Below are 25,358 nucleotides of genomic sequence, written 5' to 3'. Positions count from 1 at the left end.
GGAGTTGATCAATAGTTTTCCTAGAAATGGTCTAAGAAACCTCATTCTCTTTAAATGTTAATGAGGCCTCCTCCCCTCTGCCCCCCAGTCCCTTTTCCTCTGGGCAGAGTTCCCTGCAATTTTTCTCTCTCCCATCTGCTTGGCGACAGCCCTGTTGTTGGGCTAGCGGTGAGACCAGAGCTGTGTTGCACTTTTGATGTGGCATTTGCATTTCACTTCCTTGCCCTTGCAGGACAGCGCGGCTGCATCGCCCTGAGCCTCTGGGGAGCTCTGAATGCCAGCACAAGTGCAGCATTCTCTGTGCTGTCATTATGTCTGTCACTTATCCAGTCCCGGATGCCAACAAATTTTCTCAGGCTTAACACAGATAAAGCAGCAATGTTTCTGCTCAGTCCAAAATGCCTTTTGGACTCCTTGTCACTATCTGCCATTTTTCACCAGGGCAATTACATTGTCTGTGCCTCGGGAGCAAGGAAACTGCTTTTTCATGGCCTGCCCAATGTTTTTCTGAGCGATCCAAGCCACATTAGCAGAATATTCTTCCCACTGACGGGCTGTAGCTATAGCAGGTTGGATTAATTTAATGTACTAGCCAGACACAGAGCAGTTATTTGTTACTGTGCTGCTGCAATTATTGTCTAGATTGCCAGATAGGGTTTCTGTGCAGTCAGTAGAGAAAGCAGCTGCCAGTTTCTGTTCTGAAAGGGTGGATGGGGGCATGTTCCACATATTTTCAAAATTTGCATTGGCTGTTGTTCAAGAGCATCGAATCACCATCTGTGTTAGAATCCACTAGATAGTTGTGGCCCAGAAGGGCCTCACCGGCCCTTCTTACACTCCTAGACCTTTTCTTGGATGCGCTGGGGAAAATTTATTTGCTGTCTGATGATGCATCCACTACTTTTATAGAGCGAGAAGTTTTTAGTTTGTTGCCCTCTCCTTTTCTGCCTAAGGTGCATGTAACTTAGCTGTGTTCTGCTTCTTAAAATACACTTAAAAGCGTGACCATTCTTACTGGAGTTTATAATTTAAACTTTTGCCAGTTTTACATTCCAAAGATGTTTCATGGAACAGATAATTTGATCATGTAATATGTCATCACGTGTGACATATGGAGAGAGCTGTTGTCTAATGATGGCTGTTTTTTTCTGAGCTGATATTTCAGATTTTACAGAATCCTGCAGCTGCTAGAGAGAAAACATGAGAGGCTTTAAAGCAGTGGATTATGACCCAGCATTAGTTCTGGTTGTGTCTAGTCCCTGACAGTGTTATTTTGGTCAGGTCTCTTGGCCATGTGCCTTGTTGCTGTTGTTGTGCCTGTCAACGATGAGCCCCAGATGCCAACACATTTTCTCAGGCTCAGCACTGATAAAACAGCAGTGTGTCTGCTTATAAGCAAATAAAATTTAGATTGTACAGGCATCCTGGGATGTGTTTGGTACAGAAGAGTATCACTGACAGGAGATTTACTGGCAAGTATTGAAAGCCATAAGCTCATGGTTTTCAAAACAGTTGCAGTGTTCCAGGACGTTTAACTTCCCAAATACGAAAGATCAGGACAAATTAATATTCTGGGATTACTGGGAGATCTGAAAATAATTTGAAAACGTTGTGGTCCCCTATACCAGCATAACTCTGTTACTGCTGACTGGTCAGGCACTGATAACATCAAGTCTCTGTCACACTTGGGCAAAGTACCTAATAATCTAATTGCAGAGGAATCTGAGCTAGAAAAGTGATTTCTCTGCTGGCAACAGCCTGGCAAAGTGAGCTCTTACTCTAGGGGTTTGTCAGGGATGTGACAGGGATCCATCAGCTGCAGGATGGAGCTGCAGGAATCTCTGTCATGCTGACCCATGAGGTGCTCTCATTCCGGGGCTGGGTTGAGGCAGAGCAGCCCAGTCCCTGCAGTCTGGAACTCCTTTCTCCCACTTCTGGGCTTACAAAACCTGAGCTGGTGGAGGTTGTTTTTACACTGATCGCCTCTTAATTCCACAGCTCTTAATTCCCTGCTTACTACCAGGGCAGAATAGTACCAAAAAAATGAGTCCCGACATCACAGCTGTTCTAATGACTCTTATATTTTAATGCATTTAATTTGTGAGTACACAAATGCTCATTACATCAGTTTTAGCCCTTTCCAATAGCCCTGGCTGAATTATGTAATGTCTGTTTTGCCTCTGCTTGCTTTCATAGTGTAAATTAATTTCTCCATGTATTGCTGCAGCGTTTTAGTCTAAAAGCTTTTTTATATGCAGTAGGCTGTGCCATTAAAAATCTCTTTGGAGACTGAATCGCCCTATTATCTGGTAACAATGTACTCACTGTTAAAAGCTGTAGCTAAAATCTGAGCTGTTGAACTTGATGTGTTTCAGCTACCTCCTCCCACATCTGCTTCCTACCAAGCCGGCGTTAGATATCCACGGGCTCTGCCACCAGACCACAAACACGGTCCAGAGGGTCTTCAAGATGAGTTTTGTCCCTGTTGGCTTTTGGCAAAGGTTCATAGCCCGGATGTTAATTAGCCTGGCAGAGATGGACCTCCAGGTAGGTTACTGTGTCTGTCTGCAAACAAAAGCAGACAGCTGAAGGGGTTCAGCGTAAGTGGGATGTCTCTTCACATCCCGCTCGCTTCTGACACAGACTTCAGTACCATTATTTGAGTAAAAATGGAGAGACGAGGCTCTGCACTGAAAGTCTGATTCTGTTTTTGCAGTAGGTGTCATTGAGAACGACAAATTGGCACTGGGGGAGAAAACTTGAGTTCTCCACAGTTTCTTTATAACGTGATCCCCTGGAAGGTCTCAGTTCCTCCAGCATCTTCCAATTACAAGTAATTGGAGTTCTGCCTGTGGCTCTTGTCCATGACCATTCCACCAGGCCAGACTCCCTCACGGCTTTGCTAGAGGAGATCTGGAATAGCTCCAGCAAAGCCAAATATCTGAATCCCTATGGGTTTAAATGGGAAGAAAATTACAGGACTGTTGCCTTAATGAGGCACCCCATTACTGCAAGTGCAATGAGTGACATTACTGTTTGCAAGGTTCTGAGAACCCAGTGAATTTTGATGTTGTTGCAGATGTGTTTGCAGCAGTTTCTATCTGAAACTATAATAAATATCTGCAAAATATTTATAGTACTGCTCTGGTATCTTCTTAGCAGCTCTCCATTAAACTGTAGTCTGTCAGTGATGTGCAGAACATGGAAAACATGATACCTGTTTTGGGAAGGTCCTCTGTGTTCCAGGCTTCTCAAACCATTTAATAACTTTACCTCTTTTAACGGGCTGTCTTGGCAACCCCTTGCTTACATCCTCCTGGGCACTACATAATCCTAGAGCACCTTTCCTAGGGGCTTCATCCAGTCCTCATGAAGGGAGTGGAAAGGATGCCAGGCGTCAGACCTGTCTGCAGGCAAATAAATGTTGGAGCAATGAGTACAGCGGAGTCCTGCAGATTAACTTCTTGGTTTTAAAACAGAAATACATTTTGCTGGTTTGAAGAATCTTGGAGAAGAGCCATCTTCCTCCCACTAAAACAGGTGGAAAAGTTAACTCTCTGCATTGAGAGCAGACTTCATCATTCACTAGAACATTTAGTGCTTTAGGTTTATAAGACTTTTGTGAATGCAGAATAAATACAGCAAATGTCACAGTTATAGAATTAGCTTTGTGCACTGATATGAAATTGTTCTTTTTTGAGTGGCATGAAAAAGATTTCCACTGTGGAAAAATCAATTTTACCACATGTATTTCCATTCCATCGCAAAATTTTATATGAGCACAAGTCACTTTTACTGGAAAAGGTACAATAGCACCCGTGAAAGCCAAAAAAAACCAAAACACTTTCTTGCCTGATTAAAACATCCTTATGAGAAACTTCAGCATAATTTTCATGCTTTTCTGCTTATTTCAGCTCTTTGAAAACAAGAAGAACACTAAGACAAGAAACAAAAAGGTGACCATCTACAGCTTCACAGGCACCCAAAGGAACCGCTGCAGCACGTTCCGAGTCAAAAGGACTCACACTGTTTACTGGCAGGAAGGTCTGTTCGTTACCTTTGATGGAGGCTATCTTAGGTAATTTGTGTTCATAATGCAGCATGTGTGACAGGGGAATAATAGAGTGTATGAGACACATCAGCTGAATGGAGATGAATGGGCCTGACCCAGGCTGTGTGCTCACTCATCAGGAGAAGAGGAGGCTCTTCTAATGGACATAACTCATCTGGTAACAACTGCTGACAGAAATGACATATAATTGATTATCTGGCAGGTCTGAATGTATCAACCTTATCTGTTGTTGCAGCCACAAACTGGAAGAGGCCTGAGAACAGAAAGTGAAATTCAGAGTAGGGCTCTGGCAGCTTAAAATTGTGCGTTTTCACATTCAAAGATTTCCTTACCTCAATGAGTTTTCCACTGAATCCTAAAACTTCACCACTGCGTGGCAGTAATCCAGGTCAATGGAGGTGCTTCTGTGCAGCAGGGATTGTGGACAAGTGCCTCAACCTGGCCAAGGCAGAATGTCTGCTGGCTGCAAGCCTGGGGAAAACCTCCTGTCCATGTTGTTTCACAAATGCAGACATTTAAGACATTTGCTCCTTCAGTCCCTGGCAAGACAGGGAGGAACCATTGGTGCTGTTGCATGGTTGGAGGCCAGAAGGGAACAGTGACCTTCCCAAGTTTCCAAGCTCAGTAGAGACTTGAACCCAGACATTGCAAACCACAGGCTGGAATGCTGAATTCTGGACTATGGTAGTGGTCATGCTGTTAGCTCCCTGTGTATTTCAGGGAGTTGAACTTCCATGGGAATTGTGCAAAAATTATGTTCATAAACTTTTCTTAACAGTTTCTGGAAATACCATTATTATTCCACTGGAATTTTATTACTGATTTTACAACTCCCAACCTTCCATCATTCTGTTTAGGGCATTTCTGTCAAAGCTCTCTGTCATACTCAGCTCACTTAGGCCACAGTTTTCCCTAGGCCTGACCTTCTATAGCAGTTACCATTTGTGAGGAACTGGCATTTCTGTGCACGCATTCTCTTCTGAAAGTCATTTTCAGAACAGACTGAGTTGAAAATCACCCTCGAAGCTAGATTGCTTTGTGTTTCGATGACTCATGAACTGTGTCTTATTATGTAACTCAGGTTTCTTGCCAGAAAGAAAGTTTGTTGACACTGATATTTCAGAAAAGTTTCACAGGTCTGTCTTTTGGCTTTCTCACACAGCGTCGAGTCTTCTGATGTGAACTGGAAAAAGAAAAAAAGTGGTGGAATTAAAATAATTTCCCAGTCAGAAGCAAGAGACTTTTCAGCCATGGCATTCATCACGGATCATGTCAACTCTTTGATAGACCAGTGGTTCCCTGGTAAGAGAACAACTGTAATTTTCTGTGCAGTGTTACATCTTTTCAACAGAAGCTTCTTTGACAGAGCTCTCCAGGTGCACGGTATTGTGTGTTAATTGAAGACCCCTCAGGCTCTGACAGTCTGAAGCCAATAACATTTGATAAAAGCTAATAAACCTGCAGACAGATCAAGATTAGTTGCCAACACCCTTTGGTCTAGACATTGTGTCTTCCAGTCTGTCTGTCACAGCAGCACAGGTGAAACATTGCAGTTCAAACAGGACCTGCAGGAGTTCAAGAGATTCATCCAGTGCTCGTAGCAGGGCTAGGGTTTGGCCTGAGCTGCTTGGTGCTGTCCCTTGAACTCATTTTGGCATCAGCTGGGATGAGGATTTGCCCATCATTTCTAACCTTCTATGAGTTACAAAATTCTGATGTGAGAGGCTTGAGTGAATATGGTACCAAGGACTCCGTGCCAAGGTAACTTCCTTGACTCCTGCAGCTGCTTTTCCTGTGCTCAGCACAGATCCTGCTGTTACCCAGCAGGCTCTTTGCAGCCCCAATACACTTTGTTTGAAACCAAAACAAAATCTGAAGTGCTCTTTGTCGTCCTACCCTGGTCTAGAAAGCAGTGCCAAAGTCTCTTAATTGGAGGCTCTGTGGAGGAAACAGTGGTGCACTCTCACATACTCACGTTCTTCGTGTTCTGAAGATAAAAGAACATTTTATTTGCCTTTGGATTAAAATAATGCTAAAGTTAATTAGTGAAGCTTGAGAAGAGCCGTGACTTCAAAGGCTGCAGCCTGTGTTCACCCTGACTAATTGTGGGCATTTAACAGAGCCTGTCACCACAAAATCTCTCTGTAGTTATGGGAAAGGTGTGAACCTCCCAAAGGCTTAGTCGTGGTAGAACCCACATTTCTCCTGGAGCGGCTGAACACCTTGCCCATGAGGGAGCCCACAGGACCTGTGTTCCCAGCCTGGGTTCTGCAGGTGAGTGCTGAGCCTGAGCTCAGTGTGCTGTGCCTGCCAGCCTGCTCCCAACCCCATTCCCACCTCAAGCCATCTGGCAGTTTGCAGTCTGGGCAGAGACAGAGACACCCAGCAAGCAGAAGGGTCTCTCCAATGCTTTGTTCACATATTTCTAATTTTTGCTGGTCCTGAGAACATCTGCCTCACAAGCCTGTGCATTACCTGTGACCAGAGCAGGGTGAGTGTTGGGTTATGTCCACAGCCCTGTCTCCCCAGCACTGTCCTGTCTACTTTGCAAAGCTATTTTCTGTTCCAGTCAGTACCCTGCAGCAAACTGCTGCTGTGTGAGCGTGACCATTTCCAGCCGGCAGATCCAGGCCGTGCTGCGGGCACTGGAATGCACTCGGAGCTGTTGTTCCTTCTCAGCTGGCGTGGATGACGTTGTTTCCTGTTTGTTTGCTCCCTCTGAAGCCCTCACAGCCACAGAGAGCGATGGCACGTTGCTGATGGAGCAGTATGTGCCCTGCCACATCTGTGCAGCTGCCAGGCCGGAGCAGCGCGAGAGGGCGGAGGACGCGCAGTACTTCAACATGGAGGATTGTGTCCTGACTGCCATCGAGCTGGACTACATCACGTGTCCTAACCACCCTGACATCCCTGTGTCGCTCCAAGAGCTGGTCCCAGAGCTTTTCATGACTGATTTTCCTGCCAGGTGACGTGCGATAGCCTTTGGTTGAGTTTCAGTGTACCTGTGTGATTTGGTTGGGCCCTTTTCCTGAGTCACCTCTGCTAGAGGGACGTACTGATCACAGGAAACAAATCCATCTGCTCTCAATCCGTGCTCTGGCAGCTCATCCTGAGCTACACCCCTGGTGTTCAGCAACTTGCTTAGACAATATCTGTGTGCTGACCGAGTCATCACACCAGGGGTCCTTTGAGATCACCGTGGTGCAATGTGAAAGTCCCTTTTTAAAGCCACAGCTGTCCTGCATTGCCCAGAACTCTGGCCAGAACTTTCTGTAGTTGGAGCCTTTCTGGGATCCCACAAAAGGAGATTTTAATGTGGCAAAACAAAAAGGAAGTGCTGCTGCCTCACAAAATTGGCACTGAAATGGCCTAAATTTTGTAGGGGCCTGTAGGTGAGTGAGTTTATGGACACCACAGGGGGACTCACACTGAGCTGGGGCTCCTGCTCAGCTGAGGACTGCTGGATATGTTGAGTGTGTGGCAGCCCTGAACAGCTGAAGGAGCTCTTCCCTACCCACTGCAGCACTGCCAAATCTTTAAGCTGCTTAACTGCATTCCCAGATGGGCTCAGTCTTACACCCCTCACTTCTTGATGTGCAGAGCAGGAGACCTGAGAGCAGGCAGGACAGGAGAGCAGTGTCCCCTTTGGCTCCTGCTCTCTCAGACCCCTGAGTGCCCGATGCAGAATCACAGGACCTCTAGACCACGTCCTGTTGGCTGCTGCCAGAGCTCTCTGTGCTCTCACTGGCCCCTGTTGCTTTGCTGGGGTCATTTTTCTGGACCAGCCCTCCTCACACTGTTATCTCCTGCAGATTTATTTGGTAGGTGCGAGGCGGGTGGAGATGTTTGAAGTGTGAACAGCTGTAAAAGTAGTCTCTGGGAGAGTGGGGAAATGATGAATTGCAGCCTGGGAACACTAAGCTGATTTGAATAATCAGGTTTCAGAGTGTGGGGCTGTTCATAAACATCCTGTCCTGCCTCAGTGGAAAAAAGAGGAACAGGAGGTAAATGAAGCAAAAAAAAAAAAAATTAATACAGATAAATAGTACAAGTATCAGTACCTGTGTCATCTGCTTGGAAAAGGAGCTTATGTGCTTTCCAGATCTGTTTGATTCTTGTGGGTTAAATTAGTAAAAAGCTTCTTTGTGCTTCTTTGCTCAAATTAGTTTTTTCTGTGAGAAATCTGTTGTACAACGTGAGCCAGCATGGAGTTGCACTGAGATGACCAAGGTAGTTCAGGTGATCCAATCCTCTTGGTAGATAAGGCAAGAACCTATTAGGTATTTGTGAAAATGGAAATCACATTAAAAACATTAATTGACCACGTCTTTGAAACTTTAATTAAAAACCCCCAATTTCTGTTTGGCAGACTGTTCCTGGAAAATAGCAAACTGGAATGCAGTGAAAATGAAAACAACGTTCTTGGCCAGGGTGGAAGTGGAACTGTTATATATCGGGCACGATACCAAGGAAAACCAGTGGCTGTGAAGAGATTTCAGATTAAAAAATGCAAGGGTTCTCCCACTTCAGCTGCAGGTACAGTGCACAGATTTGGTGTCAGGAATCTGGGAATCTGCAGTCTGGGATCCCAAGATAAGACCAAAGAGTCTGCAAAGTGTTGATATCAGCTGATTAAACACAGCATGGAAATAGCAAAACGGATGGGTTTCAGTGGAGGAGGAGGATGCATCTGAGAGTTCTTCATGGGCATTTGTAGTGATGAAGGTCACTGGCACTGCAGGAGGCTTCTCTCCTGCAGATCAGAGGTTGGATTTATAGGGTGCCAAGACAGAGCCCTTGATAGGGAAGGGGGCTGAGATTTCAACTCCTGTTCCCACACTATTTGGCCATCAGAAGTGTGGGCTTGCTTGGGTTTGCACTGAGGACTTGGGAGTCTCCACCTCTGAATTAGTGTTTTACTCACTCTGTGCCAGCAGAAAGCAAACTGGGAATCCTTCTGAGCCCACCAGCTTCTCCAGGCAGGGATGGGCTCTCTTGTGGAGCCCAGCTTTGCAGCAGAGCCTCAGTCCATGCACAGAGGAAAGGGGAAAGTGCCTCACATTCCTCATTTTTGTCAGGGGAGGATGTGGTGAATCCCTGAGCTGTGGGGGAGGCCAGCTGCTGTCCCGGTGACAAATCACCTTCGGGAAGAGCTGACCTGCCTGAGCAGCCTGTGGTGTGCTGTGGCAGCACAACCATTACTGTGATGAGTGTCTCTTCTGGCAGGGAAGCTGGGAAACTGTAGGGAAGAGCCCTTCCAGCAAAAGGTCTGCAATGGGCCATCTACACAGATTCCCTGCTGGGAGCACGGGTGTTCCAAAGTCACCCAGGGCATATGTGAGAACAGCATGTACCAGACACACCTGAGCCTGGTGTTTAAGGACCAAGGGAGCTCTTGCTCCCTGAGGCACCAGACAGATCCTGCTTATAGCCAGCGTCTCTTAGTGGCTCATACATCGGCATAAGGATTCAACTTAAAGCCTTGCTGTCAACATAATCCCAGCAGCTGCCTTCTTCCTGCAGCCCTCGCTCGGTGAACACCTCCCAAAGAGTTTGTGACTCGTTTCCTGAGCTGGGCAGTGACAAGGGGGGGTTGTGTGTCTTGCCAGATACCATGCTGAAGCACCTGCGGGCCATGGATGCCATGAAGAACTTCTCGGAGTTCCGTCAGGAAGCCAGCATGCTGCACTCCCTGCAGCACCCCTGCATCGTGTCCCTCATCGGCATCAGCATCCACCCGCTCTGCTTCGCCCTGGAGCTGGCCCCACTGGGCAGCCTCACCACTGTCCTGGCTGAGAACTCCAAAGGTAAAGCCAGGCTCTGCTCCCACCCCTCTCCCACTGACAAATGGGCAGTGGTGTTTAAATTACTGCTTGATGTGCTGCAGGGGATTTTTTTTTTTCCAGACTAAGGGAAGTGGGAGGGATGGAATTGTTCTTATATTGTGCTTTTGGGAACCTAGTAAAAATTGATGCTCAGCATTCTCAAAACTACTTTGGAGACCTGGATTTTCAATTTCTCTTCAAGTTATTATGGAGTGCATCTCTCTTCAGTGCTGCATGGATGGTGCTGTGGTTTTCCCCCTGCAGATGGGTGTCTGGTACTCTAAATTATCTCATAATTATCTGTATTGCTGTCATTGTCAAATGAACAACACTAATTCCAAGATAAGTTGAGGCCATCTGACCCTCTTGGCACCTTGGCTTCATGTCAACTTTCAGTCAAACACTAATTTTCACCAGAAGATTTAGTGGCCTAGAAGTGAAAGGGTTTAAAAAAAGAATCTAATAGGACTGTCAGACACGTACAGTAACATAAACAGTGTCATTTCAAATGGTGCCATTGAGTGATGTTTCAAAAGGTTGTCAGTTGTTGCTCCGGAGTTAAAAAGAGAAGGAGAGAGGGGGAAGAAGAAGCAGTTATGGCAATTACAGGAGCTGGAGACAGGCTGTTCCTTTGTGCCAGGGTCCTCCTTTGTGCCGCTGGGACACATGCTGACACACAAAATAGCCTACCAGATCGCCACAGGCCTGGCCTACCTGCACAAGAAGAACATCATCTTCTGCGACCTCAAGTCGGACAATATCTTGGTGTGGTCCCTGGACGTCAGGGAGCACATCAACATTAAGCTCTCCGACTACGGCATCTCGCGGCAGTCGTTCCACGAGGGCGCGCTGGGCGTGGAGGGCACGCCGGGCTACCAGGCCCCCGAGATCCGGCCCCGCATCGTCTACGACGAGAAGGTGACTGGGGGGAGGCTGTGGGGCAGCCCTGCGGTGGCAGTGTGGGGCTGGCACCATCCCATGGCTCAATTCCTTTCTCCGTGCGTGGGGGCTGGCACTGGCTTTCCCACTTGGGAAAAGCCTGTGGCCTGCCTTGCTCTCCTCTCCACCCACCAGCAGAGCCTTGCCCTGATTTTCCCTCTGCTTCTGGCTCTAGGTGGACATGTTCTCCTATGGGATGGTTCTGTACGAGCTGCTGTCGGGGCAGCGGCCTGTGCTGGGACACCACCAGCTCCAGATTGCAAAGAAACTGTCCAAAGGGATCCGTCCAGTCCTCGGGCAGCCCGAGGAGGTGCAGCTCTACAGGATGCAGGCACTCATGATGGAGTGTTGGGACACTAAGCCAGAGAAGGTACAAGACCACCCTGCTGAGCCGTGTTCTCTGAGCTGGCTGCCATCTTCGTGCAGGAGGGCTGAGCTTGCTCCTGGTGCAGCACAACAGCTCCATTGCCCGTTTACCCCTCCTGCTGATTTGGCCCAGAATTTCTGTTGACTTAAATGAGAGTTGTATGAATGAAATGATGACAGATTTGTGGCCTTAGACATCTGTGGTGGCTTGAAGGTCCCTTGATGTCTGCTGCTGATTTCACCAGGGCAAGACATTACCCATAATTTCTCGAAACAGCTCCAGTGTCATGCTGTGAGTGCAACTACAAAGACTTCAAAATCCCAAAGATTATAAAAGGAGGTATGAAAAAGAAAAAGCTTCAAAGTGCAATAAAAGGATTATGCTGCATTACATTCTTCATTAATTTCAGTTGTTTTAGAGCTGCTGTCCTTCAAACAAAGGTCAGCCTGATTCTCAAACATCTACACACACTCATGCAATGGGTCAGCTTCCAAAATTCGTAAGCCTGAAGAAATGAATCAGTAAAATGTGTAAGAGAATGACAGACCAAGCTTTAATAAATAATCATAGAATCAGAAAATGGTTTGGGTTGGAAGGAACCTTAAATATAATCCAGTTCCAGGGACACCTGGCCTGTGCTTGTGCTTGGGATTGCCCTGATCCAGGTGCAGGACCTTGTGCTTGGCCTTGTTGAACCTCCTGTTTATCATGGTTCTCCTATTTCATCTTGTGTGATGTGTCTTTCTCTTTTCCTTCCCCCTCAGCGTCCCCTGGCCATCTCTGTGGTGGGGCAGATGAAAGATCCAACCTTTGCAACGTTCATGTACCTGCTGCCCTGTGGGAAGCAGTCTTCCTTCTTCTGCTCCCCAGGGCAGGAGTACACGGTGGTGTTCTGGGATGGGAAGGAGGACACCAGGTGAGACAGTGCACAATAGCAATTCCTTTTTTTTTCCTTTTTAAGTGAAAAATCCTTCAGCATCTGCACTTCTGCCTTTGGGAGGGAGGTAAAGAAGGTGAAAGTAAACTTGGATGAACGCCAAGAGTACAGTGAACACTGTTTTCCCAAACTCTTTTAATTGGGAACAGTGGTTGCTTTATAAAGGATATTTAATGAGCTTAACTCTGCTTCAGTTAATATGGGGAGAAGATTAGGGCAGTGTAATGATTCACACACACAGGATGAAGCTTTTGCACACGAGAACAGACGTGTTCTGCCTTTCCTAATGAGGCCATTTAACACTAAACCTTTCCTAATTGAGGCTGCAGTTCCATCTCTCTTCTGCAAAGCAATTAAGCACATGCTTAAATCCTATTGCAATCATCGCGAGTTAACCACATGCCTGGAGCTGTGTGTGCATCCAAGTGTGCACTGCCAGTAAAATATGTTCTGGACTGAAGGCATGTGCTTAAAATGTTATTAAATTGTGACTGAGGTGATGGCATTTTGCTCAGTCACATGTGACCTGCAGCTAGTTAGGTTCATTTTTATGGATGCTGCTGATTTTTATAGCCCCAGTCTTATTTGGAAACATTCACAAACTGATCTGAATTTTATATTAATGTGTTCATTATTTGTAACCATTAAGCTAATGGGAAAGGCACGTGATTTGTTGCTGAACTATTTGCTTTGCCATTTGTGGTCCTTGGTCAGTTGTTCAGTGCAGGCAGTGTAACTTTTCCTGCTGAACTGGTGAAGCACATGGCACTCCCAGATGTATTTTGAATACATGGATGTTGTCCAAATATTCACAGCAATATATCTCAGTGAATCTGCTTCCTGACTGGACAATCCACTTGCTGGAGACTGCTGAAGAACTAATTTACTCACGTGTGACAGATTTCAGGATGTGTAAATGCTTGTGCCACAGTTGGTAAAACATCTGGGACTCACAGATGTGGTTGTGAATATCCAGTTGTTGTTCAAACATCCAAAATCAATAAACTTCCCCAAATGAACAAAATCCTTTTAGCTACAAAAAAACTACTGATTAGTCGTATATATAAATAATTTTATTAGGTTACAGATCTTTGCTCTGTAGAATCATGCTCCTCTGTTTATGTACTGGAATAATAATGAAGCCAGATAATAGCAAGGCAGTGAACTTGGAGAGCAGCTATTCCCTTGAGAACCTAATGGGCAAGATGGGCTGAGACTTCCCAGCTATTAATTACTGCTGTTCAGCTGGATCTGTTTGTCTCACAGCTCAATTACAGGAACAGACCACATACATCCTCCTAACCCTGTGCAAAGTCAGAGCTGAGTGTGAATCTTCACAGAAACAATTGCACATCTGCCCCTGAGGAAGAGCCATGGCACATCTTTCTTTTCCTTCAAATTGAGGAATTTACAGTTTGGAGGGGTGTAGATCCTTGCAGCATCATCCACATCTGGGCAGTTGTGTCATGGCTTGGCCACAAGTGCCACAAGTCCCTCGGCCCCATGCAGGAGGAATGCTGGCTGTCTGAAGTTGTTGCTTGCTCCTTTCAGGAACTACACGGTGGTCAACCTGGAGAAAGGAGTCATGGAAGTGCAGAGGATGAGCTGCCCAGGAATGAAGCTGTGCTGCCAACTCAAATTTCAGAATGCCCTGTGGGCAGCCACGGAGGTGAGCATTGCCTGTGCCCCCCTCAAGAGGGGCCTCGTTAGGGGAGACACTAACGAAGAGAAAAGGCCTGTTAAATTAGTAAAGCCAAGAGTGTGTAAGACAAAGGGCGTCTCAGATGAGCAGCGTGACTTTGCATCTGCTATCTCCAGGTGTTTTGTTTCTACCTGACACACAGATCCAGACTGTGCGTCCCATGGCCCGGAGCGATCGTGGGAACCTCGGCTTTCCGAGGGGAAACTCTCTGGGCTGGAGCAATCTGTGCCCAGGGGTTCATCTGGGAAATGTGCTTATCTGTGGGTGATAAAGGGAGGCAGGGACAGAAAACATGCATTTAATGGTGGGGTTTTGAAAGAGGCCTGAGGGATTTGAAGGTTGGTGGGAAATGGGTAACCGAGTTTTGTGTTTGCCGTGGAAAATGGCAGCTAAAAAGATAAGAGTGGCTGATTTATCCCCCAGAGCCCCTGTCCACACATCAAAAAGGGCTGTTAAGTGTCAGCCAGTTCTGACACAATCATTTCACACAAAACAAAGAAAAAACAGCCAAAAAATGTAAATGTACCTGAAGTTCAGTGTTTTAGAGTAGGGGGGATAAAAGGCCACACTCGGTGAGTAAATAATTTGTGTTGGCTATTTCACTCTGCCCTGGCATGGATGTCGTGAGTATAGAATTTTTTTTCTCCCCATAAGAAAATAAGGTATTTTGATTTTTTCTGTTCTCAAATAGAGGTAAAGCTCAAATACTCTCTCTTTTTTTTTTAATAATAATATGTGTAGAAAAATTAAAATTCTAAGATCTTAAAGCATTGTATTTCCACCTTTTAGATCAGAATGAAAAGTGTTGCTGGGTGCTCTTGGTCAGTCTAGTAGATTTAGGAGGTGTGGGACAGGTGTGATTCCACATAAAATGTAATGTCCCTTGAATAGCCAGGTTAATGCAAAATAACATACTACCTGCTTAAATTGTTGTTTTGGGATTTTTGTGTTCAGGGTTGTCAGATGCTGCTTTTGGATGTGGTGATAAAGTGCCTACACTGGTGATTTTTGCTGACTTTTGGATAATGCATATATTGTCCACAGCCCGTTCTGGGGAATGGCAGCACCCATTTTCTACCCACATGCCAAAGGCTCTCCATGGAATACAGAAATTCACACTTTGGGTATCAAAAAATACAAATAAAAACCAGTTTTGGAACCAATTAGATCTTGCTCAGGTATCAAGATATGAAAAGCAGGGAGGTGGTGTGAATTTATAGAATTTCATGTGCTCTTTCACAGGACCAGAAGATTTCTGTGTATGGATTGCAGGGCATGTGTCCCTTAAAGACTCCGCTGAAGGGTTTAGACACTCCTGCCACTGTGAGCTGCTTCCTGGTGATGCCTCTTGTCAAAAGGGTAAGGAACAACCCAAAGGAAAAGGGCAGTAGTGAGACTCTGCTGCTGGGCCAAGCTGCCACACTCAGCTGGTGCTGAAGGATTTTGCAATGCCCAGGAATATTTTGGCACTGCAAGGAGAAGGTTTCCAGGTCTTTCTGCCTCTGCCAGAGGACAGAGGTGTGGGCAAGAACCTGAGTCAGGGGACCAAAGCTGGCACTTCCAAACCTGCTGGGAGAATAGTCAAAACAGATCAAATTCCTCGGCAAGGAAGTTTTCCAGCTGCGTTTCCACTTCACTGGAACACAAGGTTTAGGCTGATCAGGCAAAGTGGAGAAGACATGAAGCAATAATTAGAAGAGAGATCTGTTAAGTGCTAATGCAGGACGTGGGTACATCCAGCCTCTTGTACCCACTGTGTTCCTGGGCTGTGTGCTGTCATTTGTGTGCACAGTCATCCTTAAATGTTATCTGGGCTCAGCCACACTCCTGTTTTGGTTTTGAATGAGAACACTTGATAATACAGCTGGCTTGGGTAATGCTCTTATGGGTAACATGGATGATTACTCTTATGGCCATTGAAACAAGTTATATGTTACCTGCCTAGGTCTGGAATTGCCACCATCCCATTTCTGGCAGGAGAAATCTGACCTGGGTGCCTATTGCAGGCAAGCCTTGGGAGATGTATAAAAACTGTTTTCCAGCTAAATTACCTCCGGTTTGCTTACAGCCACCTCAAGTGAAAACATATAATTATGTTCCAACATTACTGGTCGCTGTGTAGTCTTTGCAAATGCCAGCAGACTGGGATGTGTCTGAGAGCTGCTGGTTTATGCCAGGCCTGTCCTGAGCCATTGTCCATTTCTGGCTCATCTGCTGGGATTTCTGCATGGACTGAGTCTGAGGCAGATGGTTTGTGTAAGGTGTGCTGCTGCACTTCCAAACATGGAGTAAGTAGGGCTAAAGTAGGGCATTGATGTAAAGTTGGCACAGGGCTGGATTTCTCTGCATCTATTGACTTTCCTTGGCTCCTGGACCTGCAGCATTTGTCCTCTGTGGAGTTTCATTTCTGATGTGTAGGGCAAATTTCTTTTTCATGCTGACTGCGGATCCATCCAGGACAGTCGAAGGAGTCTTTTGCTTTCAGCTTTTCCACTGTCACACAGCTTGCAAAGCCATTCCTCAGGGGTTACGAGTGGCTTTATGTCTCCTGGTTTCTATTTCCAGTTTGTGGCTTGCCTAGAAAATGTCATAAATAATGCCAGGCCCTACAATAGCAATATTGAGTCTAGACACCTCCCTTCCTCCCCCGACCCTACCCAACCTTCCAGCTCCCTTCAGCTCACTCCTTCTTAGTTTATTGGACTTACTTTTTCCTCTCTCCTTTCTATGAATGAGTTTGGCAGTGAAATGGCCAGAGCAGCAGCCTGGGGATGTGCTGACCAGGCTGGCAAGAACTAAACCAGCCAGTTCTTCCAAAAAAACCTGTGTGGAAAGCTTACACTTGTCACACTCACTGCCTGGCCAGCAAGCTCTATCAGAGTTATCACAGTCACTGCTGTCCAGTGGAGAAGGGAATTGTATTTCCCTGGGAAGAAAGCCTTTAGCTGGTGAGATGTGAGGCAACTTTTAGTCAGAGAATTGCTGAGGGATGTTGCTGGGAAGGGGAATTCTTTACGACTGCCTTGGGAAGGCTGATCCAAAAGAAATAGTTTCCAAAACTTGGTTCCTCATCCAAAGGAAGCATCATGGAAATTTGAAAGCAGGCAAGGGGGGCCCAGAATCTGAAACTCGCCCGCCAAGGAAAAGTCTTGTACAATTTAAGCTTTTTGTTGCATGCTTTTTGTCATCAGGATGATTCTTTTTGGTAAACAATACAATTTTCAGAAGGAAAAAGAAAACAAATTAGCAAATGAGCAGGTTAAAAAGGGCAAACCAAGGCACATTCTGCCTTGGTTTGCAGCTTTCTTACGAAGAGATGTGGAGGGAGAGAGAAACCTGAATGGGTGCAAATCTTTGGCCTCGTGCAGAAACCTGGAACACGTGGAAACAAAAGCTGCATTTAAAGGCTGCAGCCAGCAGTGCCAGACCCTGCAGGGACAAGAGGAGGAGGAGGAGGAGGTGACCAGGCCCTGGCGTAGGATTTTTTGCCATTTCTGCTGACCTGCTGGCAGTGGGACGGGACGTCTGGAGCCGGCTCATCCCCGCACATCGCAGCGCGGCACGGCCCCGCTCGGGGCCTTGCTCCTGGCACAGCGGGGCTGCTGGCAGCAAGGGGCCTTCAAATGCAGTTTTGTTGCTGTGTGTTTGTGTTGGCTCCTCGTGGAGCCCAAATGTTGAAAATGAATTCTGAGAAAGTTACTTAAGGTTTCTGGAGGCTGCAGCCCTGCCTGCCTTTGGTTGCTGCTGGAATACCCTGATCAGGGGGGTTTTGCCTCACCAGCACTGGATTAAATCTGGCAAGAATTAATTATGGCATCTGTAGGGAGGTGGTTTTTGACATGGTCTGCCGTAGATTTGGTCACTCCCTCAGCTCAGTCATGTGGGGGATGGCAGGTTGAGGGCATTTCTCAGCATTTGGATTCCTGCTTCTTGTTTCTTATCTCTCTGAGAGATAACAGCAATGGCTGGATAGAAACAGATCCTGATAGCCAAGACAGAAAGCAATAAATACTCCAATGGAAAAAATACCTTCCAAATTTACTTCCACTATTGTTCCATCCCAGATAGGCCAGGATTTGGCATTGGTATTACTAGTACCACCAGGAGGGAGTCAGTGACCACCTCTGCCTGGTTATGGTGCTGACTGCTCAGTGCCAGGGAAATTTGGCTTGTGGAACTCAAAAGGGAATAGGGAATCTGTTCTGTAGTAGCTGACACTAATCAAGGAATTCAAAATATTTTTTTTGTGAAGAATATGTTTGGATAATTCAGTGTTATCAAATCAAATGAGACAAAATTATAATCTCTGAAGATTTTAATAGTGTCCTTTGTCACGCTAGGACTGGTTCAGGTTGACATACCCACATTACAGTTAATATCTGATGTTCCCATTTCAATTTAAATTTTCCATTTCTGGTAAGAAATGCCTCTTGTGCTGGGTTCTTCAGACTGAAAAAGTTGGACCATTTTTTACCAGAGAAATGTGGGCTGTTCTGTTTTGTTTTATTCAGTTTTAAGTAATTGAACTCCCTTCCAAAGAAAAAGTAACCCAAAATCCAACTTGTGCTAAGCATTGTGCCATGATCCAACCTACTGATGCAACTCCTTGGCAAAGCCACTTCCAGGAGCCTTTGCACCAGATCCACATGGCAGCAGGAACATGGCACTGAGCACTGCAGGTCTTTGGGGTTTCTTTTAATTAGTGGTTAGAGCATTGGGACTGGACTGAGTTAGTCCAAGCCCCATTTCACAACTTTCCACTTGCTTTCCTAGTTTTTCCCATTACAGTAAAATTCTGCTGTGATTTGGATTAGTCACAGGGGCTCAGTGCTCTCATGGTTTTACTCATACTTGGTGTGCAGAGAGTGTCTCTTTGTCCAGGACTCAAAATGAGCCTTGCAGGCAGAGCTGTCAATTAAATAACACTTACCCTGCACTACCTGCCCCTCAATAGCTGGGGCAAGTCAAGATACTGATTTTTCTGTGGATTTACAGCCTGGGAACCATTGTCCAGGCCTGGCAGAATCAAGATCCCTGGAAGGGCACAGGGATGCCTTAATTTAATTTTTGCATTCCCAGCAAAGGGTGACTCTGAGCCTCAGCCCATCTCACTGGCATCCTGGGCATGCCAGAGGCAAGGCTTTCCACTGTGGAGAGGCTGAGGAGGGGCAAGGTTGTGTCAGCTCTGTGCTGCTCTGTCTGGTTCTGTTTGGTTAGCTGTGCTTAGTCCAGGCAGCAAAGAAGTCCTGGGTAAAATGGTCTTTTTTTAGAATTTATTGCTCCACAGGGAGGAAATAGAAAGGCCTTTGAGGTAAGTATTGTTTTATCTGCTTCACAGATGGGGGAGTTTCTGGTAGAGGCCCAAGGTCACGGGAAGTTTTGTTCCCAAGAGATCAATTTCCCAATCTGTTTAACAGCATTTTGCCCTGCTGGGATTAGCTGGAGGAGTTGCTGAGCCATGGCCTTCTCAGCAGCTCCTGCCCCTGGGACACGAGGAATGCATGGCCATGGAGCTGGAGCTGTGTCCAGCACATCTGTACAATTAGGGACAGGTTTTACCCACCTGCAGAATTGTTCATGGCACTTAGCAGGTGCTTTGGTGAACTGCTGCTGCTTCTGTGCCCGTGGCTGGGATGTCTGAGCTGCCAGGAATCCCAGACCCAGAGCACATCCCTGGGAGGAACAGAGCTCTCAGAGCAGCAGACTCTGGATGTGGAGCAATCCCTGGATGCTCTTGTTTGTGAGAATATTGGCTCCCTCTTTCCATTTTTACTGCAATTCTTCCATTCCTCGCCTACCTACATTGATAGCAATAGCTTTACTCTTTTTTGGAAGTGAGCCGGGTTTCTACAGCTGGATTCCTAGGATCATGATGGCTGTCTCTGAACATACTCCAGCTTGAATTTGTTAACCTTCAGGGCAGGCTGCCAGGTCTGTCTGTCCGCCCTTGCCAGTAAAGAGAGAGGTAACACTGGGTGAAAGGAGCGTGGCTCTGAGGCAGTTTCTTCTAATGACTTCTTTTTATATTGTGTTATCGGTGTTCTGGGGTGAGTTACTGGTGTTCTTGCAGAATGTGAGAAGCAGGCAGAGCTTCTGGGAATGAAAGCTCTTCTATTACAGAAAAGTAAAGAAATTGGAAAAAATTTTTTGCTATGAGGGTGGTAAGGTCCTGGCACAGAGAGGTTGTGGACTCCCTATCCCTGGAAGTGTTCAGGGCCAGGTTGGATGGGGCTTGGAGCAGCCTGGTCTAGTGGAAGGTGTCCCTGCCCATGGCAGAGGGATGGAATGAAACAATCTTTTAGGTTCCTTCCAACCCAACCATTCTACAATTCCATGAAATTTTTGTCTTTTTCTCACAGAACTCATATGTGGTGCTGGCTGGCTTGTCAGATGGACTCGTAGCAGTGTTTTCAGTGTCCCAGGGCCTGCCAGGGGACAACTGCTCCTACCTGTGCTCCCACACAGCAAACAGGTCCAAATTCAACATCTCCGACAGCGACCCGCGGCAGAACCCGTACCCGGTGAGGACCATGGAGGTCACCAACAGCGGGGCCGAGGTGTGGTACAGCAACGGCCCCGGGGTCCTCGTCATCAACTGCGCCTCCATGGAGATCAGCAGGAGGCTGGAGGCCTTCAGCCCGCCCTCCGTCATCACATCCATCGCCTGCAACTCCGAGTGCCACGGCGAGGAGGTGGTCTGGTGTCTGGACGATAAAAGCAACTTCCTGGTGATGTACCACGCCACCAGCTACCAGCTCTGCGCACGCTACTTCTGCGGGGACTGCAGCCCCCTCAGAGACATGTTCACCATCCAGCAGCCCTCGGCTGCCATCCCGGCCACGGCCCCCATCAGCCACGAGGTGATGGAGAACAGCCCTCCGGGGGACATGAGCATCATGTACAGCCCGGACGTGGGCACCCAGATCCTGAACCACCAGGACTCGCTCACGGATTACTGCTCTGTGTCTTCCTACTCCTCCTCGCCCCCCAGCGCGGTAACTCGCTGCCCCTCCAGCCTGCCCAGCTCGCCCATGAGCTCTTCCAGTGCACCCTTCTCCATGGATTTTGAGGAGTCTGAGAAATTCCACGAGCTGAAGGCTTCCCTGGATCACGATGCTTCACCTGCAGGTGACAACACGGAGCATCTCCAAGCAGTCAAGATTCTTCCTGTAAAAGACCTCATCTGGATCCCCAGGTAAGTGGGTCACTTAAGCAGGCAACTTAGTCAAAATCCCTGCTGGCTGAACATGAGATTAACTCAGGCTAATTCAGCAGCTTTTGCATTCCCAGTATGATTCACGTGCCCAGAAAGTCAAGTTATCATTAAGAAATTCTGCTCCTAGTATAATGGAACATGGATTTTCTATGCCTTTTGGAAGTATGCAGTGTTGAGCAGAGTGGCCACGTGGAAGGCCTTGCTGGGTTGCTTTCAGCAGAATGAGAAGGGGGTGGTCAGACTCCAAGCCACGTTTCCCCAGCTACTGAGGAAACAAAGAACAGCAGGCAGCCTCCTTGCCTGGCAAGTCCTGCTGCCTCCTGTGGAGCTGATGGGAACCTCTGGGAAGCTGAGTTTGCTTGTCACAGGATCTCTCACTGCAGTGGATTCAGGATGCCCCCGTGGCATCACGGTGCCCCCTCCCCGTGGCTGCATGTGGGCATGGAGCAGAGGATGGATATCCTGCGTGGATCTTACTCAGCTGACAACATGCCCAGTGCTGAGGATGTGACATCTCCCTCATTTCTCTTCCAGGAGAGGAGGGGACATCATCGTTATCGGGCTGGAGAAGGAATCAGGCACGCAGCGGGGCAGAGTGATCGCGGTGCTGAAGGCGGGGGAGCTGGCTCCCTACGGGTGAGGCTGGCTGGGCACACCAGGGTCCAGGGGCACAAGGGGGCTGGGGGGGCACAGGGGGGCTCTGCAGGCTCTCAGGGCTCTTGGGAGCTTCCTCTTGGCTTCCAGCAGCCTCTGAGGAGTTCCCAGTGGGAGGACGCAGTTGCTGGTTGCACATCAAGGTGTGGGCACGCTCTTAGAGCGGGGCAGACAGTGAGGAGGAGGCTCTGTGACTACAGCCTGGTCTCCAAAGTCCACAGAGACTGAACACCCATAATGACACAGATCACCGTGCACAATGTGATCGTGTTGGCCTGATCCTGCCTGGTGCTGGGTCCCTTTGCTCCGAGGGCACCTGGCAGAAGGTCAGAGCAGCTTGGCAGACTCGGCCCCGCGCTCAGAACAAGAGGTGTATTTATGCAGAGCACGGCGCTTGTCTGTGGCTGCATTCACGTGGGTCAGGTTGATGTTCTGGCTCTAAATGAGCACCTTTGTGCTGTGGGCAGTGACAGGCCGGGGGACGGCTCCTGGAGCACAGGGGAGAGCAGTTATATACGTTAATTTAAAATGTTTCATACAGTGAAGGAGAGTCAAGGAAATAAATAGCTGCTGGAGAGGTGGGGGTGTTCCTGCTGATCACTTAAATACTGGTCTGGGATTGTACTATTTATGTCCAAACAAATGCAGGTTAAGCAGTGCTAAGGATTATAAATGATCGTTTATTACCACCAGGCAAACACAACAGGAGATCAAAGGCTCCTGCCATTCCCTGTACTCAGAACTGAGTGTCTTTATCAGTTAGCTGGGAGGAGAGAATTCTCTTTATTGGTCACAGGTACTCTTAGGTTGGTTTTGCTTAACTCACACTGAGTGTGGAGTTCAGGCTAAGTGATACCCCATCTCACACCTGTCCTGCCCTGCTGCATGGCTGGACCTGGCACCATGGCCATTGACCCTCCCTGTGTGAGGAGAAGGGGAGGAAAGGGAAGGGGCTGCTCAAATGGCAGAGCAGAGCAGGGAGAGGAGGAAAGGGTGGGGGCTTTGTAGGGGCAGTTTGTAATAAAAACCAGCTGCCAAGGACAGTCCTGTGGCCAGTGCTCCCAGCTGGGCACCCTTCTGGGGAAACACTTTGGGACCAACCTTCCCCATCTGCGATGGGAGTGGTAGAAGGAGCCCAGTGAGGGCTGAACTCCTGTCCCTTGGACCCTGCAAAGGAGAAGTGTCATTGCCTGCCCAGCCACCTCCCTCTGAGGTACTTGCAGGGCCAGCTTCAACAGAGACCGTGAAGGGAAGCACATACAACACGGACCACACGGATCCCTGAGTGCTGCCACAGCTGTGCCTGCTGCTCTGGGCTCGGGGCTCAGCCCCTGAGCTGACACAGACAGGCTCCATCGCACTTCCGTGCTTTATTCCAGGCTGTGGAAGATCTCAGCAGCCTGTCAGTTGTGTTACAATGGAGCTGTTCTGAAAATGCCCAGCTGGAAGCAGGAACAAGAGTCTGTGGATTTAGTAAATCAGGAGATTAGCATCAACTTCAAATGCCATGGCAGACTTAAGCCCCCACCTGCATATTTAGGCACCTGAATCCCTTTAAAAACCTTTTCCCATGTCACTGAGCTGCTTGGTTGTGATGTGACACAGTTTCTGATCCCTCTCTTTGTTACACTCTCCTTGCTGAAGGATTTGCAGCTTGTAAAAAGCTTGTGTAGCTGGAAAGGAAGCTCATGAGCCAATGCTGTGCTTGCAGAGCTGCCCTTCCCTGTAATGCCCTTCCCTGTAATGCCCTTCCCTGTAACATCCTTCCCTGTAATGGCCTTCCCTGTAATGGCCTTCCCTGTAATGGCCTTCCCTGTAATGCCCTTCTCTGTAATTCCCTTCCCTGTAATGCCCTTTCCTGTAACATCCTTCCCTGTAATGCCCTTCCCTGTAAGATCCTTCCCTGTAACATCCTTCCCTCTAACATCCTTCCCTGTAATGCCCTTCCCTGTAATGCCCTTTCCTGTAACATCCTTCCCTGTAATGCCCTTCCCTGCTCTCTGCTCCCTTCCCCAGGACGCTGGTGGACGCGGCTCTCGTAGGGAAGGACACGGTTGTGTGCTGCTTTGAGAACGAAAACATGGAGCGGTGCCTGGCTGTCTGGAGGGGCTGGAGTGCCAGAGACTTTGACACTTTCTACCAGGCCTACGAGGAGCTGGGCAGGCTGGAGACCTGCATGCGCAAGAGAAGGTAGTGCCCGTGGCGCTGGACCCGAGCCTCAGCGGGAGTCCTGGACTCGGAGACAAGGCCCACACCAGGGCTGATGGGGGGAGTGTGTGTCTGGTTTGCTGCTAGTGAGCACCGTGGGGTTCCCAGAGCCCCACCAGGGCTTTTGGGGAATGAAGAAGCTGCTGTGAGCAGGGCCGGGAGCTGGGCCAGCTCTCGGCTCCCTGCTCCGTCACAGGCTCCCCTGTACTGTTGAGAGCAAAGGTGGCTGCAGTTCTGCTCATCCCCCAATTTCCAGTTTGTTCTTCCCCATTTTGAATTCCTTCCTCACCTTCAGCATGCCCTGGCTGCTGCTGCTGCTGCTGTTGTGTGTGTGTCAGCCAGGAGAGCTCCGTGGGCTCTGCCCTGGGAGCCTGAGCACATTTCAGTCCCGGCTGCCTGCTGGCCGGCAGCGCGGGCACTGTGGGCTGATTCACCCTGTTCCCAGGAGGAATGCATCTGCTGGAAACCCTGCACGGTGGGGCTGCTTCCCACCTCCCTGCAAATCCATTAGTTAGGGTGTGTGTCCTACTTCAGGTGTAGTCGCTGTGTAGAGACACCCTGGTGTAGGAACCAGTGAGAAGCTGTGGCTGGCCACTGCGTTTCTGGTTCCTAAAAGCTGTAGTGGTGCAGTGTTCCTGTGAAGGAGCCCAAAACAACGTGCCAGGAACGCTGCACCAGGAGTGAGTGAGCTGGCTCATGGCACTGCTGGCTTGTCAATGGAGCTGATGGAACACAAAGCCACTGGGTGTGACAGATGTTCCTGATGGAAGAGAAGGGAGCCCCTGCCCAGGAAGGTTTATAAGCTGTCTCTGCTCCACTCCTCTTTCTCTTGGGAAATGCACTCTGGAGCAGCAGGAACACAATAAGCTAAGTTTGCTTGTGTATCTGTGCAGCTTCTGCCCACCACAGCTTGTATTTTATCTTCATTAGTGGCCTGGGGATGCTGGATTGGCTCTAAATCCAATTGCACTTCATTATCCCAAGCATGTACAGCAGTGTAAAAAGTGCCCCAGCTAAGCACCCTGTATAAAGGTGTACAGTTTGAATTTTGGACCTTTTCTTTTTCTTTTTTTTTAATCCCAAGAATCTCGTGTGAGCATCGGCAAGGCTGGCCAAGGCCGAACGGGCAGGTTAACCCTCTGGTTCACATTTCTGTTGCAGGCTGCTAAAATATCCTTCTTCAGAAACAGAATGTATCTTAAAATAAACTGATTCCTCCCCAGGGTGACACTGCATTGGTGGTTTTTATTGGAAACCCAACTGGCACTGGGTGTTTGGGGTTTGCAGCATGATTCAAGTGCTGGCTGTGATGAGCACAGCTGGAATCAGGGCTATGAGTACAGACTGTCTCCATACCTGGCCTTGCCTGTGACTGTCACCCTGTGCCTCTCCAGCAGCTCATGATCAGTTATGTCAGCACCAAAATTTCCCTCCCTTG

General features: G+C 48.0%; 1 protein-coding gene across 2 annotated transcripts in view; it reads left to right on the top strand.

The window, feature by feature from the left end:
- The window catches only part of LRRK1 (leucine rich repeat kinase 1), a 73,698-nt gene extending 48,554 nt beyond the window's left edge, over positions 1-25,144 (top strand). For both annotated transcript variants that reach the window (XM_068203608.1, XM_068203609.1), the window contains exons 21-34: positions 2,376-2,547; positions 3,915-4,078; positions 5,235-5,374; positions 6,797-7,037; positions 8,442-8,608; positions 9,682-9,879; positions 10,538-10,815; positions 11,012-11,206; positions 11,968-12,119; positions 13,692-13,809; positions 15,085-15,201; positions 20,202-21,037; positions 21,593-21,694; positions 23,729-25,144. In XM_068203608.1, coding sequence (XP_068059709.1) covers positions 2,376-2,547; positions 3,915-4,078; positions 5,235-5,374; positions 6,797-7,037; positions 8,442-8,608; positions 9,682-9,879; positions 10,538-10,815; positions 11,012-11,206; positions 11,968-12,119; positions 13,692-13,809; positions 15,085-15,201; positions 20,202-21,037; positions 21,593-21,694; positions 23,729-23,906 — 3,058 coding nt within the window. In that variant the 3' untranslated portion in view covers positions 23,907-25,144. The remainder of the gene's footprint in view (positions 1-2,375; positions 2,548-3,914; positions 4,079-5,234; positions 5,375-6,796; positions 7,038-8,441; positions 8,609-9,681; positions 9,880-10,537; positions 10,816-11,011; positions 11,207-11,967; positions 12,120-13,691; positions 13,810-15,084; positions 15,202-20,201; positions 21,038-21,592; positions 21,695-23,728) is intronic.
- Positions 25,145-25,358: the final 214 nt, after the last annotated feature.

The sequence above is a fragment of the Anomalospiza imberbis genome, chromosome 13, assembly GCF_031753505.1.
Source record: "Anomalospiza imberbis isolate Cuckoo-Finch-1a 21T00152 chromosome 13, ASM3175350v1, whole genome shotgun sequence".
NCBI lineage: Eukaryota > Metazoa > Chordata > Aves > Passeriformes > Viduidae > Anomalospiza > Anomalospiza imberbis.
This window is presented reverse-complemented; position numbering and strand designations above follow the sequence as displayed.